This window comes from Chionomys nivalis, chromosome 7 (assembly GCF_950005125.1).
Source record: "Chionomys nivalis chromosome 7, mChiNiv1.1, whole genome shotgun sequence".
NCBI lineage: Eukaryota > Metazoa > Chordata > Mammalia > Rodentia > Cricetidae > Chionomys > Chionomys nivalis.
This window is the reverse complement of record NC_080092.1, coordinates 954002-970554: the sequence shown is the minus strand read 5'-3', so window position 1 is coordinate 970554 and position 16553 is coordinate 954002. Positions and strand designations below refer to the sequence as shown.

The 16553-nt window shown below is 46.1% G+C and overlaps 1 protein-coding gene and 1 pseudogene across 1 annotated transcript; both read left to right on the top strand.

The window, feature by feature from the left end:
• The first annotated feature begins 6906 nt into the window (after positions 1–6906).
• On the top strand, positions 6907–7142 carry LOC130878652 (40S ribosomal protein S21-like; annotated as a pseudogene).
• Positions 7143–13276: 6134 nt separating this feature from the next.
• LOC130878004 (uncharacterized) lies at positions 13277–16282 on the top strand. The gene is made up of 2 exons (XM_057775746.1): positions 13277–14793; positions 14968–16282. The coding sequence occupies exons 1-2, from the start codon at positions 13347–13349 to the stop codon at positions 15630–15632; spliced, it is 2112 nt and encodes a 703-aa protein (XP_057631729.1). The 5' UTR covers positions 13277–13346; the 3' UTR covers positions 15633–16282.
• The last annotated feature ends 271 nt before the right edge of the window (positions 16283–16553 follow it).

The following is a 16553-nucleotide window of genomic DNA, read 5'->3' as shown; positions in this document are numbered from 1 at the left end:
GGACTACAATATAAGATTTTGGAGAGGAGGTGAGGAGGAAGGAAAGAGAAAAAAGACAGGGCTTAAGAGGGCAAAAGTCCACCCCAGCATCACACTGGACTATTCCATGCAAGTCTGCCTCCGTCTTCTCATGTGTTGGATAGTTTCCTTTTGAGGAAATGGTATAAGCAAGAAGGAGGACTCAACAGATGCTCTAGACTGAAAACAAATAATAATTAGACATATTGCTTTCTGCCCCTGATGTTAATACTACTCAATTAGGCACCTCTCCCCCTCCTGTAACTCACTTTGTAGACCAGGCTGTCCACCAATTCTTTTGTTATTTGGGTTTTTTACCTGATCTGAGTGGAACCTTGGGAAACATCCCACATCTTATGAACAAATCCAAGTAAAGATAAGAATTATCTTCAGCACAAAAGTCTCCCTGGCTTTGAAGTCTCACAACACATGCTTTTTTTTTTTCTTTGTTTGTTTGGGCTTTTGTTTCTTTGAGACAGGGTTTTTCTGTGTAGCTCTGGCTGTCCTGGAACTCGCTTTGTAGACCAGGCTGGCCTCAAACTCACAGAGATCCACCTACCTCTGCCTCCCAAGTGCTGGGATTAAAGGCGTGGGCCGCCACCACCCAGCACAACACAGGTTTTAGCCTTGGCTCCCAGCCAAGTCACTGTCACAGAAAGACCCTGAGGATCTACAGAAGCCAGAGGGCTGGTGGAATGGCTCTGAGGGCACCACACAAGTCTTGAGCCCTGGAACCCAGGTAAAGATGGAAGGAGGGAACTGACTCTACAGAGCTGTCCTGTGACCACTGTACATGTACTGTGACCTCCCGTGCAGCTTGCTCATACCTAAACACTATAATAATACATTTTTAAAATGTTAAGTATTAAAAGTAGGGGAACCATGACTAGAATTCATCATCCATCGTATCCAACCTCTCTTTGCCCCTGTTATGATAATTCACAGGGGACAGGCTTCATCCATAGACAATTATCTCCCTGCTGTAGTGTGAGTGTCTGGCCACAGTCTGGTCTCGTGCTTCTTGTGTGACCATCACTGATCTGCCTGGCCCTTGGTCACCATTCAGTAGAAGCTTTTTCATATGGTACAGATGGAATTCAGATGCTCCAAGTCTTTGAATTGTAGAAAATGAGCAGCAGCCTCATGCACAGCACCATTAGCAGAGCACAAGGGCTCCTGTGGCCCCAACACTCACAGCCACCTGCTCCAGGCAGGCATTGTTTCGACACTAGACTTCAGAGCAGGGGCTCCTGCATAGCTAATGTGGAGCATTTCAAGTACCATCATCCAGGGTGCTGCTCTCTTGGAAGGCTGAGGTAGCGGGATTGTTGTGAGGCTGAAGCCAGACTAAACTATATAGTGAGTTTGAAGCCAACCTGAGCTACTGAGTAAAAGCTTGTCTCAGAAAGCTGAGAGCCAGCAAGATGGTTCGGGGGTAAAGGGCACTTGCTGCCAAGCCTTAGAATTCGATTCCAGGAACCTTACACTTCCATAGGTGTGTGTTCCACGTCCCACAACTCCAGAAGAGGAATCAAGTCAGGTGACATAGGCCTGCAGGCCCATGGGAGGCTTAGGGCAAGGTTTGTGTGTGTGTGTGGGGGAAATGACAAGTTCAAGGACAATCCAGGCTACAGAGTGAGCTCAAGGCCAGCCTGAACAACTGACTTGCTTTCCCAACCCAGGAGTAAGGAGAGAGAAGAGAGAGAGAGAGAGAGAGAGAGAGAGAGAGAGAGAGAGAGAGAGAGAGAGGGCGCTTTATATGGTTTTCTTCCTTTTTTTCTTTTGTTAATATTTATTTATTTATTATGTATACAATATTCTCTGTGTGTGTGTGTATGCCTGAAGGCCAGAAGAGGGCACCAGATCTCATTACAGATGGTTGTGACCCACCATGTGGTTGCTGGGAATTGAACTCATGACCTTTGGAAGAGCAGGCAATGCTCTTAACCACTGAGCCATCTCTCCAGCCCCTTTTTTTGTTTTTCGAGACAGGGTTTCTCTGTAGCTTTGGTGCCTGTCCTGGAACTAGCTCTTGTAGCCCAGGCTGGCCTCGAACTCGCAGAGATCTGCCTGCCTCTGCCTCCCGAGTGCTGGGATTAAAGGTGTGCGCCACCACCGCCCCGCCCAGAGTTTTGGATGTTCTTACACAGTGTGTTTGAGTGAGGAGAGAGAAGGAGCATTCTTCAGTTCTCCATTATCCATTCACTGAGCCTGCAGCATGGACTGACCACCATGTCCTCCAAGGACATGTCTTCAGATAGTCTCAGCAAACTTGGAGACAGGCACGAAGACGTAAAAGGGATGTGAAGATTGAACAAGGCAATGACAGGACAGCAAAGGATTTGGGTATCCAGATCTTGAACCTCTGGATCTCATACTGGGTGCCCTATCATTTCCCAAAAGCAGAGCCTGGGTCTAGAATGCTGGACCAGATGAATTATTTGTAAAGTGTGTGTGTTCAGGGAGCAGAGGGTGGAGCAGAAGGAGAGCATGAATGTATCAACAGTTCTGGTTATGGTTTTCACAGCTGAGAATAAACACAAACATATCTTCTAAGGATTCATCTAGAAACCTTATCCTAAGCATCCATTCAGAGAACAAATGGAAGAAACGGTTATTTAAGGCTCCTGCTTCTCTTTGGTTGAATAATGCTTGGTGGGGAACAAGGCAGAAAGGGAAGCTGATGAATCTAGTTAAAATGGTCAGAGCCAGGGCTGAAACTGGCTGAGATAGAAAGGACAGAACTTAGGGACAGAAATCATCCAATTTCTCACCCCTCAGGACAGGAACTACCATATTTATCATAGTGATAGCACAGCTTAAAGTTTTAGACTGGACAGGCAAACAGGCGGTACCTTTTTACCCCTACTAATGGCATAACTTAAGTTTTTATTTATTTATTTATTTACTTATTTATTAAAATTTTCCACCTCTCATTTCCCCCCCACTCCCCCACTCTCTCCCCCGCCCTCTCCAGTCCTAAGAGAAGTCAGGGTTCACTGCCTTGTGGGAAGTCCAAGGCCCTCCCCCCTCCATCCAGGTCTAGGAAGGTCTGCATCCAAACAGACTAGGCTTCCAAAAAGCCAGTACATGCAGTAGAATCAAAACCCAGTGCCATTATCAATGGCTTCCCAGTCAGCCCCCATTGTCAGCCACATTCAAAGAGTCTGGTTTGATCACATGCTTGTTCAGTCCCAGTCCAGCTGGCCTTGGTGAGCTCCCATTAGATCAGTCACTCCATCTCCATGGGTGGACACACCCTCGCGGTCCTGACTTCCTTGCTCATGTTCTCTGTCTTTCTGCTCCTTATTTGGACCTTGGGAGCTCAGTCCAATGCTCTGATGTGGGTCTCTGTCTCTATCTACATCCATCACCGGATGAATGTTCTATGGTGATATGCAAGATATTCATCAGTGTGGCTATGGGAGAAGGCCAGTTCAGGCACCCTCTCCTCTGCTGCCCAAGGACCTAGCTGGGGACATCCCCTTGGACACCTGGGAACCCCTCTAGAGCCAAGTCTCTTGCCAACCCTAAAATGGCTCCCTTAATTAAGATATCTTCTTCCCTGTGCCCATATCCACCCTTCCTCCATCATAACCATCCCACTCACGCAAGCTCTCCTCAATCCTCCCCTATAACCTATGCTGGAGAGGATGTGGAGTAAGGGGAACACTTATCCATTGCTGGTGGGAATGCAAACTTGTACAACCACTTTGGAAATCAGTGCAGCAGTATCTCAGGAAACTAGGAGTCAACCTACCTCAGGATCCAGCAATTCCACTCTCGGGAATACACTCAAGAGATGCCCAATAATACTACAAAAGCATTTGTTCAACTATGTTCATAGCAGCACTATTTGTAACAGCCAAAACCTGAAAACAACCTAGGTGAACCTCAATGGAAGAATGGATAAAGAAAGTGTGGCAATATAAACATTAGAGTTCTACTCAGCAATAAAAAACAATGACACCTTAATTTTGCATGCAAATGGATGGAAATAGAAAACACTTTACTGAGTGAGATGACCCAGACCCAAAAAGATGAATATGGTATGTACTCACTCATTAGTGGATTCTAGCCATAAATAAAGGACATTGAGCCTATAGTTCGTGATCCTAGAGAAGCTAAATAATAAGGTGAACCCAAAGAAAAACATATATTTATCCTCCTGGAAATTGGAAGTAGACAAGATCACTGGGCAAAAGTTGGGAGCTCGGGGGTGGGGGTGGAGTAGAGGGAAAGGGAGATGGGGAGAAAAAAGGGAGAAGGGGAGGATTGGGGACAACTTAAGTTTTTAAGAAGCACTTTAAGAAGTGCTCCTGGACAGTAAAGAATTACAGAGTCACAATAGGACAGATCAGACATAAACAACCTCTAAATGGGCCACAGTGTTGAATAAATGTACGTAGGCTTGGGAGAGAAAAGAAAAAGAGTATAAAGAGTCATAAAATAAAGTTAATGCCTTTAAAAAAAAGGTAAAGTCTTTAAAGAGACAGAGTACAGATAGTCATAGATTAAAATGAGCAAAGAAAAATAAGCCATGTAAAAATGGAAAATTCACAGAGTCTGAATTCTGTATATTATTGTATTTTCTTTGAATTTTTTGACTGTGAAGGAACTAAGCACAGAGAGATATTTCATGGTATTGGCTGCTAAGCTAAACCAGCGTGTATATCATAAAGGTATCTTGATTTCAGAATTTGGGTCTAAGAACATGTTGCTTGGGAAAAGAGGTTCTTCTTTTGTTTTCACAGGAGATGAGAACCTGTGGATTGCCTCCAGGCAAATGTGGTTTCATGAACCAAGGCCTCCTAAAAGGTTGCCATAAACACCCTCAAAAAATTACTTCGAAAAAAAAAAAATTACTTCGACCAACAGTTTATTGAAATGAAACTAGCACACAGAATACACCATAAAAGATCTGATTAACAGCGCCCCCAGTCAACAGAAAGCAGTATGGAAAAAACTATGCCCATATTCCCAAATATTGTCTATAAATGTTTATTTATATTTAAAGGGGAATATGATATAGATATGAATAATTTGCATTGGTATGGATATTGGTTTATTGATACAAATTAAAGGTCAGTTTTGTTATATGTATATTTCTGCTCTTGATTAAGGTATTGTGATTGTATAGTTTATTTAAAAATGTAATATATAATTAAGAAATATAGGTTAATAGATAATCTATAATAGTCAAGCTTGTAGTCATGTTAGATTTTCTAGACGTATAGAGATACATTTCAGTTAAATAGCTATCTTTCAAATCTTTCAGAGACCTTCAGAATATGGCATTTAAAGTGTTTTAAGAACTTAGGACTTTTCATGACAATGAGATGTATCTGCTCCTGGCAGCACCAGCTACTGCAAGAGGAAGATGGGCATTGAAGAGGCTCCTTATGGGGTTTGCTAGCCATCTGGGCAAGTCCCAGGCTCTTTCCTGGACTGCTTCACTGGACATGCAGTACCCACAGAGAGATGACTGCTAAACTTGAGATAGTCCTTTGGGGTTCCTGCTTTATGAAGGAATCCACAAGACATTCTGCAGGACACAGAAGAAAGTGACTGAACTGTCTTTGAAATTTCCTGCTTTATGGAAATGTCTGCTGGATACTATGGGCCTGTAGGCTGAAGATGGATGCCCCAATGATACTAAAGAACTTTGAGTGACTGTCCATGCAGCGAGATGTCTCTGCCAATTCTAGAGTTTTGGAAGATGTTTACAATGTACTTCCTGTTTACTTAGGTAATATTATATCCTTCTGGAGTCTTTGATGGAGTTAAAGAATAGATCGATATGCCGGGTGGTGGTGGCACACGCCTTTAATCCCAGCACTCTGGAGGCAGAGGCAGGAAGATCTTTGTGAGTTCGAGGCCTGCCTGGTCTACAAGAGCTAGTTCCAGGACAGGTTCCAAAGCTACAGAAAAACCCTGTCTCTAACCTCCCCCCCCCAAAAAATAGATATTTATAGTTTTCCTCAGTTATGATAAAAGATAAAATAGATATGAATATTGTAACTGTAATTATTGTTTGATAACTGTTTTGTTATATGTAATTTTACTATGTTAAAGCCTTCCTTTTTGTTTAAACAGAAAAGGGGAAATGGTATAGGAGGTCCTTCTGTCTTTGTGTTGCTTTCATTGGTTAATAAAGAAACTGCTTAGGTAGGCGGAGAAGACAGAACTGAATTCTGGGAGAAAGAAAGCAGAGTCAGAGAGAAGCCATGGATCCTTTACCTGAGATGGATGCCAGTTAGAATCTCTGGTAAGCCACAGCCACATGACAATACACAGATTAATGGAGATGGGTTAAACTAATATGTGAGAGTTAGTCAATAAGAGGTTAGAGCTAATGGCCAAGCAGTGTTTTAATTAATACAGTTTCTGTGTGGTTATTTTGGGTGTAAGCTAGCTGGGCGGCCAGGACAAACAAGTGGGTCCTCACCCTCCAACATGGACCCATCTGCCCCTTCCCACACTTTTTGGAGGATCTAGTCTCCTGTACCATTGGTTCCATTCCACAGCTGGCCTGAGTCACAGCCTCTCTTTATCCTGTCTTGGCTCAAGTTACACAGAGATGGGTACCCAGTTCCCAGAGGCTGCTCTTGTGCCCCCTTACTGCCCCTGCTGCAGCTCATTCTGTGGATAGACAGGGCTCTATCCCAGACCTGCTGCAGAGCTGGCCACTTCTACCACCTGGCAGGAGGTTGCTGGTGCAGGATGTATTGGTGAACAAGGTGACCAAGCAAAGTTGGATATGCCTCTTCATTCCTTCTGGGAGGACTTCTTCCTCAAAGATTTTAGCCCTCTCTATCCCTTAGTTAGGACTAAGACATGGGCTTTTTTCTGTGCTTCCACGACCTAGTTAGCAGGCATGGCCTCAACATGCAGAATGAGATGGGTGAGTTCATGGGCCTGTGTGTGATGTGAAAATACACCACAAGCAACCTCATCACAGATCCCAAGGACCGTGAGTCCACCCAGATGAATTTGGCCGAGGTTGACAGGGTCACAGGCCGGTTTAATAGCCAGTTTAAAACCTACATTATGTGTGGGGCAAGTCAGATGATACTATTCTCCAATTGGCTAAAGTTGATAGAATTGTCTCAAAGAATTTTTGACCAGAAGAGATCAGGGAATATTTTCATAAATAAAAGTGAAAAAGTAAAAAAGAAAAAAAAAAAACTAAGACATGGAACACATGGAGAGAACTGTCCACAGCTTACCGCAGCACCTTTCAGTTTGCTGGGACACGGTGCTTTGGGGAGTGGCTGGCAGAGTGAGGAAAGGTCACTGCAGGACATCCTCATTGGTCTCTTGTGGTTACTCATCCGCTGTTCACCACCAGGAATGGTACACTTAATGGGCCATCTTTTCATCAGACACTCCTTTGCTTGGAAGGCACAGGTGCTCAGTTGTTGTAATAAGAGCCGCGGGCTACATTCTGCCACCCAGCCGCCTGCACGGCTAGCTTTATCCGAAATAATTACACGGAAACTGTATTCTTTTAAACATTGCCTGGCCCATTAGTTCCAGCCTCTTATTGGCTAGCTCTTACATATTGATCTAACCCATTTCTAATATTCTGTGTAGCACCACGAGCTGGCTTACCAGGAAAGATCTTAACCTGCGTCTGTCTGGAGTGAGAGAATCATGGCGACTCCCTGACTCGGCTTCTTTCTCCCAGCATTCTGTTCTGTCTACTCTGCCTACCTAATTTTCTGTCCTATCAGGGCCAAGCAGTTTTCTTTATTAATTAACCAATGGAAGCAACAGATAAATATAAGACCCACCTCTATCACTCAGTGTGTGTTTATTGACCATATGAACAGAACCACCACCCAGGGCTAAATACAGGATGTTTTCAACACTCTGCTGGCTCCCTCAGGGCCCTATTCAGTCAATATTTCTGTCTTAGTTACTGTTCTATTGCTATAAGAAACACCATAACCAAAGCAACTGTTACAAAAGAAAGCACTTAACCAAGGGCTTGCTTACAGTTTCAGAAGGTGAGTCCATGATCAACACAGTGGGAAGCAGACAGGCATAGTGCAGGAGGAGCAGCTGAGAGCTTTACATCCTGATTTGCAGGGGGAGAGAAAGAGAGAGACAGAGAGCAAGCAGACAGACATTGGGCCTCTCATGGGCTTTTGAACCCTCAAAGCCCATCCCACTGACACACCTCTCTCAACAAGGCCACACCTCCTAATCCTTTCTAAACAATTCCACTAGTGACCAAAATATTCAAACAGGAGCCTATGGGAACCATCTCACTCAAACGACCACAACTATCCAAAGGAGAACATGCTTTTGTTACCACGCACAGGGTTTCTGTGTGATTGTGACTTCTGCATGTATAAATCACACCACATGCATTCCAAGGTGTGCCAGATGATCTTCCAGGATGGAGAGTCAAGACAACATGAATACAAGAAGTGTGTTGGGGTAGCACTGTGATGAGAAAAGGAACATGAGGCAGGGACAAATCTTACAATGTAACATGGATACCACTTACTCTTATCTCTGAGTGTCCTCCTTACTTGTCCAAATCATTGCTGTAGAAGGCAACAAGGGTTTGGTTTATTTTGATCAATTGTGTTTCCATGGGAATATTTTGTCTTCCAAGACATTTGTTTTTTGTTTTGTTCATGAGTGAGATTGGTCTGTAATTCTCTTTCTTAGTATTGTCTTTCTGTGGTTTGGGTATCAGGGTAATTGTAACCTCATAAAGAGTTTTGCAGTGTTCCCTCTGTTTATATTGTGTGGAATAATTTGAGGAGTATTGGTATTAGTTCCTCTTTGAAAGTCTTGAAGAATTCTGAGCTGAAGCCATCTGGTCCTGGGCTTTTTTTGGTTGGGAGAATTTTGATAACTGTTTCTATTTCTTCAGCAGTTATAGGTCTGTTTAATTTGCTTATCTGGTCTTGACTTAATTTTGGTAAGTGATATTTATCCCAAATGTAGTCCATTTCTTTTAAGTTTTCCAATTTTGTGGAGTACAGGTTTTCAAAATATGACCTGATAATCCTCTGTATTTCCTCTGTATCTGTTGTTATGTCCCCCTTTTCATTTCTGATTGTTAATTTGGATATTCTTTCTCTGCCTATTGGTTAGTTTGGATAAAGGTTTGTCTATTTTGTTGATTTTTTTCAAAGAACCAACTCTTTGTCTCATTGATTCTTTGTATTGTTTTCTTTGTTTCTATTTTGTTGATTTCAGCTCTCAATTTGATTATTTCCTGCCATCTAGTTCTCTTAGGTGAGTTTGTTTCTTTTTGTTCTAAAGTTTTCAAACGTTCTGTTAATTCCCTAGTGTGGGATTTTATGTAGGCATTTAGTGCTATGAACTTGCCTCTTAACACTGTTTTCATTGTGTCCCATAAATTTGGGTATGTTGTGTGGTCATTTTCATTGAATTTTAGGAAGTCTTTAATTTCTTTCTTGACCCATTGATGTTTCAGGTGAGCATTGTTTAATTTCCATGTGTTTGTGGGTTTTTTGGAATTAGCATTGCTGTTGACTTTTAGTTTTAGACCATGGTGATCTGATATGGTACATTGGGTTATCCCATTTTTTTTTTGTATTTGTTGAGGTTTGTTTTGTTACTGAGTATGTGGTCAGTTTTTGAGAAGGTTCCATGAGGTGCCAAATATTCTTTTTTGTTTGGATGGAATATTCTATAGATGTCTGTTAAGTCCATTTGAGTCATAATAACATCTGTTAGTTCTCTTATTTCTCTGTTCATTTTTTGTCTGACTGACCTGTCCAGTGGTGAGAGGGGAGTGTTGAAGTCTCCCACTATTAGTGTGTGGGGTTTAATATATGATTAAGCTTTAGAAGTGTTTCTTTGACATATGAGGTTGCCCTTGTATTTGGGGCAAAGATGTTCAGTATTGAAATTTCCTCTTGATGGATTTTTCCTGTGACTAATATGAAATGACCTCCTTTGTCTCTTTTGACTGATTTTAGCTAGAAGTCTATTTTGTTAGATATTAGGATAGCTACACCCATTTGTTTCTTAGGTCCATTTGATTGATATATTTTTTCCCAGCCTTTTTCTCTGAGATGATGTCTGTCTTTCGGGTTGAGATGCATTTCTTGTATGCAGAAGAGGGATGGATTCTGTTTTGGGCTCATTGTCATTTGGCTTAATTGAGATTTTTGGTGTTTGCAGAGAGCTCACATTAGGAAAAATTCCTAACATCTGGAGGTCCCCACCGAGATAGGGTGGCCTTTCCCTGCAGCCTACGGCTATGCATAGAAAGCGCCCTAGTCCACAATCCTAGGCCACAATCCGAGCTCTCCATGCCAGGCTAAAACCAGCTCCTGGACTACAGCGGCTGCCTCTTGGTTGAGTCCCCTTTTCTTGTCTATGCTATAGGGTTTTGGGGGACCCATTCGTATTTACTTTTGTCAATTATAGGACTCTTGTGGAAGACAAAAGTCTGATCTCAGCAACTATGCTGGGCCTAGCTGAGGTGAATTTTCTTTGTTTTAGGGACAATTAGCATTCAATTTTCATGACCTCATTTAGGTCTGAGAGCTATTTTGGCGGACACTCTGTAATAGACTTAGGCCACGCAGCTGGGCATAGACTTTAAAATGGGCACTTGCAGTTCAAAGTCAGATCCACTGTTGCCCCGGGGATGCCTCTTAAAGCTTTCTATCCTCCAGGACCTAGAAAATTTTTGTCGCCGTAGGGACATATAGACAGAGCTTACATATATCCATGATTTTTGGGCTTTGCGCTCCCGCCCTTCCTTTGGTAGTCAGTGTCTCACAGTGAAAGACCCTCGAAGAGGACCTTTCCTCGGGAGGAGACCTCCCCGAAGCCAAGGAACAGGCCGAGACCACACGGATGCAAATCGCAAGAGGTTTATTAGGTAGACACAGGTACCTGTGGGCGGCAAAGTCTTTCGGAGGACTTGCGTGCCTGCAGACTGGGAGGAGGTCTTTTTATAGGAAAGAGGGCAGCAAAAGCAAGTTTACAGAAGCAGAAGCGTGGTTATCGGAATGAGGCGGGGGGGGGGGGGGGGGGAGGCATGAATGGTTTTTCCTCTCCCAGCATGGATGTTTGGCAGCAGACATCCTGTTCTTATCTTATAGATATCCTACTTTGCAGTCATCCTGCTTTGTAGATGTCCTATCTTATAGATATCCTGTTTTCCTAAGCAAACGGGATGTTCTCACGAGAGTAGGCTAGCTTCTGATCCTGAGAATCTTTCAAGCAAACAGAACATTTTCCCGGGAGCATGCTAGCTGCGGGTTCTGAGGAGGGGGTCTGTAGGGTCTTTCAACGGCACCCGTCTTAGTAGCTAAGGCAGCAACACCTCCAAATTCTTGGTCATCTGGGAATTGGGACCCCAACAATTCCAGCTGGATTATGCAGCCAGAGGCACTGGCCCCTCCCTTACTCCCTCAAACCCACACTACCCATCCCCCTCCTGTGAAGCAACGTTCTCCACATTCCTCTCCATCCCTTCTTCTCCTAACCCCTCCCTTGCCGATCCACCAATCCAGAAGTTCAAGGTCAACTTCCACCTTACCCACCTCCCCCCCAACCCTTCCTACCTCACCTTCCTACCCTTGGACCCCCCCTCCTCGCACTGGGCCTCTCCAAATCTTCCTTAGTCTCCCCCCATAGCTCCGCCCTTTTCTGCCCTCTTCGGGAAGTGGAGGGAGTCGATGACATTATCAAACTTCATGTTCCCTTTTCTCTTCCAGATCTCTCAGATAGAAAAGTGGCTAGGTTCTCTTTCTACTAAGCCTTCTGCTTATAGTAATGAGTTTCATTACAGAGGCGAAACATTATCATTCGTTGCCTCCTTCAGGGCAATGGAGTGGTCTTGGAAAAAAGTAAAAATCCAGCCGTTTTTAAAAATCAATTACAAGAGACCATGGCCCAATATACCAGGCTAGATCCAGCCTCTCCAGTGGAGCCAAGGTCTTGGCCACCCATTTTACTTCTCAGTTAGCATTAGATATTTAAAGAAGTTAACAAAGGCTGAGGAGGATCTCCAAACCCCTATACAGAAATTGGTAAAAAATAAAGTTTTAATGCCCAAGAAGAAACAGCTGAGTCTTCCCAACAGACAAGGCTACAACAAGCAGCTACTCTGCAGGCCAGACCTTAGTAGTTGCCCTAAGTCCATGGGAAGGGGGACAAGGAAAGCCAACCACAAGGCTCTACCCTGCTGGAGCCCAGCCTAAGTCAACCTCACAGGCGGGCTGGGGCTGTTAATAACAATGCCCCTGCATTCTTGGAGGACATTTTTTCCCATTCTTTCTTAGTGATACCTCCTTGCCCAGCACCTTTACTGGGTCGAGATATCCTTATACTCCTAAGTCTCCCAAACCTTGATGGACAGGACCTCACACGACACCTGCCTTTTCACCTCCCCCAAGGAACAGAAGCCTGGCGTCTGAGTGTGTACCCACCAACACCCAGCTCTCCCATTCCCCACGTCACCCCATGCCTGCAGGAAGTAGCCAGACTTGAGTCAACGCCCCTTTTTCCTAAGAGAGCCTAAATGTTAGTCAAAATATCACTTCAGCTTGCTGTCACCCCTTATACAAACAGTCTGGAATGCAAGTCCTGGTCTCTGGTCTCCATCTTTGAAGGCCCCGCCCCTGTGCCCACTAAACCTTGAACACCCCCACCCCACCCACCCGTGAACACACAGGAATCCCATTAAACATTGATATCCTATAATTTGGCTCGTTGTCATTTGGCTTGACTGGGATTCTTGGCGTCGGCAGAGAGCTCGCGTTAGGAAAAAATCCTAACAGTCTTCCCCCAGCCCGACCGCTACAGCAGATGGGAGAAACTGGAGCGATGGGGTCTACTAGTTCCTTGGACGAGTACATCAGCAGTTGCCAGGTAAGATGGGGATTCAGAGGTAACACCAGACCCTAACCTAGCTACGCCTCAGGTGAAGGAAAACCAGGAACACCTGACTGCACCTGTGGCCAAGATTCATTCCAGCTGTTTTAGGGAAGTTACACTTTCAAAGAGTCCTCGTGGTTCGGGCCCCCACAAGCTCTCACCCTCCCTTGAGAAGATTCTCGCCTTATGTTTCGCTCACTCAAAGCCATAGTGGTCAGACACTGGGACAGGCAGCGAGAGTGGCGAGCACTGCGCAAGCGCAGGTCAGCGGGTCCTAGTGCGCACGCGCAGCCCTCTGGGCGGCCTCTTCAGCTCTCGCAGGGCAAGGCACCGCCTAACGTCCGGCTCCGCCCCTTGAGTTGCCATGGAGACCCAGCGGCCAAAGCCCGCCCGGGACAGCGCCCTGGGCCTGGTGGCCTCTTGCGGGCTTTGCCTGGGAGATGTTGCGCCTCACAGAGCTTTCCGGGAAGAGCGCGGACTCGGCGGAGATGCGGTCCGGGGCCCTGGGCCACTGCAGGCACTTCTTTTGGCTAGGCGTCGCCTTCGACACGGTGGGTGTGGCAGTGCTGTTCACTGGCGTCTTCGCCAACCTGCTTTTCTACGACATGATGCTCTATCTGGGTTCCATCATCATCTTCGTCAGTCTCTTGTGGTGGATCTTCTGGTACACCGGCAACATCGAGGCGCTCCCGGAAGACCCCTTGAGGAGGACTTCGCCTCGCGCGGGAGAGGTCGGGACGCACCGCAGCGGCAGCCGTCGCTTCTCACTGACCATCAGGAGTGTCTCCAACACCTTCCGGCGCATCCGCCGGCGGCGGCGGCGGCGGCGGCTCCTCCCGAGGGTCCTCCAGATGATGAGTAGCCTCAGCTCGACCGACCCGGGCCAGCTGGAAGGGAACAGCGATGCCTGGACCGAAGGTGGCAGAACTTCGTTCCATCCGGCGAAGCCTGTGTCCATTCTAAACAAGCTACAGCTTTGCTCAATCCAGGCCTCTAAGAGCCTGCCTCTGGTCCCTTTGCAACATCCTCTCACCATTTGTACTTCTAGGAGTCAGCCTGTCTTTTCGGTGACCTCTCAGTGCTACCCTCTGGAGTCTGGAGCTTCTGGCAGCTACTCCCAGATGGTTTTGTCCTCTGACAGTCAGGTGCCTGTGGACCTTGACCCTCAGGAGCGCTCTAAGATCAGTGTGGCCTCTCGGATCTACCCTGTGCAACGGGTAGACAGTCAGAGCCACCTTCTGGTGCCCGTGCCCTCTGAAAGTTCCCCTGTGGTACCCCTGACCTCTCAGAGCCAAGTGCAGGACTCTGTGTCCTCAGGCAGCTATATGACTGTGGACCTTGACCCTCAGGGGCGATCTAAGATCAGTGTGGCCTCTCGGATCTACCCTGTGCAACGGGTAGACAGTCAGAGCCACCTCCTGGTGCCCGTGCCCTCTGAAAGTTCCCCTGTGGTACCCCTGACCTCTCAGAGCCAAGTGCAGGACTCTGTGTCCTATGACAGCTCCATGCCTGTGGACCTTGACCCTCAGGGGCGCTCTAAGATCAGTATGGCCTCTTGGATCTACCCTGTGCAACGGGTAGACAGTCAGAGCCACCTCCTGGTGCCCGTGCCCTCTGAAAGTTCCCCTGTGGTACCCCTGACCTCTCAGAGCCAAGTGCAGGACTCTGTGTCCTATGACAGCTCCATGCCTGTGGACCTTGGCCCTCAGGGGCGATCTAAGATCAGTGTGGCCTCTCGGATCTATCCTGTGCAACGGGTAGACAGTCAGAGCCACCTCCTGGTGCCCGTGCCTTCTGAAAGTTCCCCTGTGGTACCCCTGACCTCTCAGAGCCAAGTGCAGGACTCTGTGTCCTATGACAGCTCCATGCCTGTGGACCTTGGCCCTCAGGGGCGCTCTAAGATCAGTGTGGCCTCTCGGATCTATCCTGTGCAACGGGTAGACAGTCAGAGCCACCTCCTGGTGCCCGTGCCTTCTGAAAGTTCCCCTGTGGTACCCCTGACCTCTCAGAGCCAAGTGCAGGACTCTGTGTCCTCAGGCAGCTATATGACTGTGGACCTTGACCTTCAGGGGCGCTCTAAAATCAGTGTGGCCTCTCGGATCTACCCTGTGCAACGGGTAGACAGTCAGAGCCACCTCCTGGTGCCCGTGCCCTCTGAAAGTTCCCCTGTGGTACCCCTGACCTCTCAGAGCCAAGTGCAGGATTCTGTGTCCTCAGGCAGCTATATGACTGTGGACCTTGACCCTCAGGGGCGCTCTAAGATCAGTGTGGCCTCTCGGATCTACCCTGTGCAACGGGTAGACAGTCAGAGCCACCTCCTGGTGCCCATGCCCTCTGAAAGTTCCCCTGTGGTACCAGTGACCTCTCAGAGCCAAAACCCGGGCTCTGTGGCCAAAGAAGGCCAGCTCCAGAATCTTCCTTCTGCCTCTCAAACTCAGCCTGAGACTGGTAAAGCTTCTGAGAGCCATACTTTGGGTATGGAGGTTCCTGTAGTGCCACTTGGGTTTGCCCAGACTTCTCAAAGTCGTTCTTCACGTGTCCAGGAGGTTGCTAAGAACTCAAGTGCTAAAGCTTCTGAGACTCTCCCAGCAATCAGCCAGAAACTAGCTGAGGAACAACTTGACCCTTCATTGATTGTCTCTGAGGTCACACATTCAGACAGGCAGTGTGACCCTACTGGCAACCTTCCAGCCACCAGCGGAGTGAGAAAAAGTCACCCTTTCTAATAGGATCAGACCCCAGCCATTTGTATACTAAGGCCTTTGCCAAGTAAGTGCCTCCGAAGAAAACTTACCTACCACTGTCCTGGTAGCTTCTCAACTCTTGTAATTAGAAAAAAGTGGCCTTGGACTTCAGAGATAAGTCACTTTGAGAGTTGGTAGGCTTTTAAAACTAGTTCTCAGGTTTTGACTATCAGACAATAAAATGTTGTTTTGTTTAAGGTTAGAGGAGAGGCCAGAGGTGTGTCGTTCTTTAGGAAGTGCCAAAGAGGGAGGTGGAGAATTGGATTCTGCAAGACTTCTCCTGGAAGAAGACAACTTTAGTTTGCACAGGGACACTGAATCTTAGGAAGAGAGTTAATCTTTTTCAATACATTTGGTTTTTGCCAAAGAGGCTATACTTTGTTAGGGGACAATGCTTCAGTAGGCTAAAACTAAACTCAGCTAGAATTTAATAATCTTTGCAAAGATTACAAAGATTAAAAACCCTATCTCAAAAACAAAACAAATTTTTGTTTTTCTTGTTATTTTTCAAGACAGGGTTTCTCCGTGTAGCCTTTGCTGTCCTGGAAGTCACACTTATAGACCGAGTTTGCCTCAAACTCAGAGATCCTCTGCCTCCCGAATGCTGGGATTAAAGGCATGGGCCACTGTACTCTGTGAAAATAGATTAAATAAATAAATAAATAAATAATCTTAAGCAAGACATAGTGCAAACAACTTTGCTGTTGGTTGTTTTTTGTTTGTTTTTGATACAGGTTTTCTTATGTAACAGCTCTGGCTGTTCTGGAACTCAGTTTGTAGAACAAGCTGACCTGGGATTAAAGGCATGCACCACCACCGTCCAGTTAGTGTACACAAGTTTAATAGAAGACAGGCAGATCTCTGTGTGTTTGAAGTCAGCCTAGTTCACATACCAAATTCCAC

Coding starts and splice junctions, on each gene's coding strand:
- LOC130878004 (XM_057775746.1), top strand. CDS start 13,347: ATGTTGCGCCTCACAGAGCTTTCCGGGAAGAGCGCGGACTCGGCGGAG. Junction 14,794..14,967: donor GCCTGTGGACCTTGGCCCTC/AGGGGCGCTCTA, acceptor CTGTGGACCTTG/ACCTTCAGGGGCGCTCTAAA.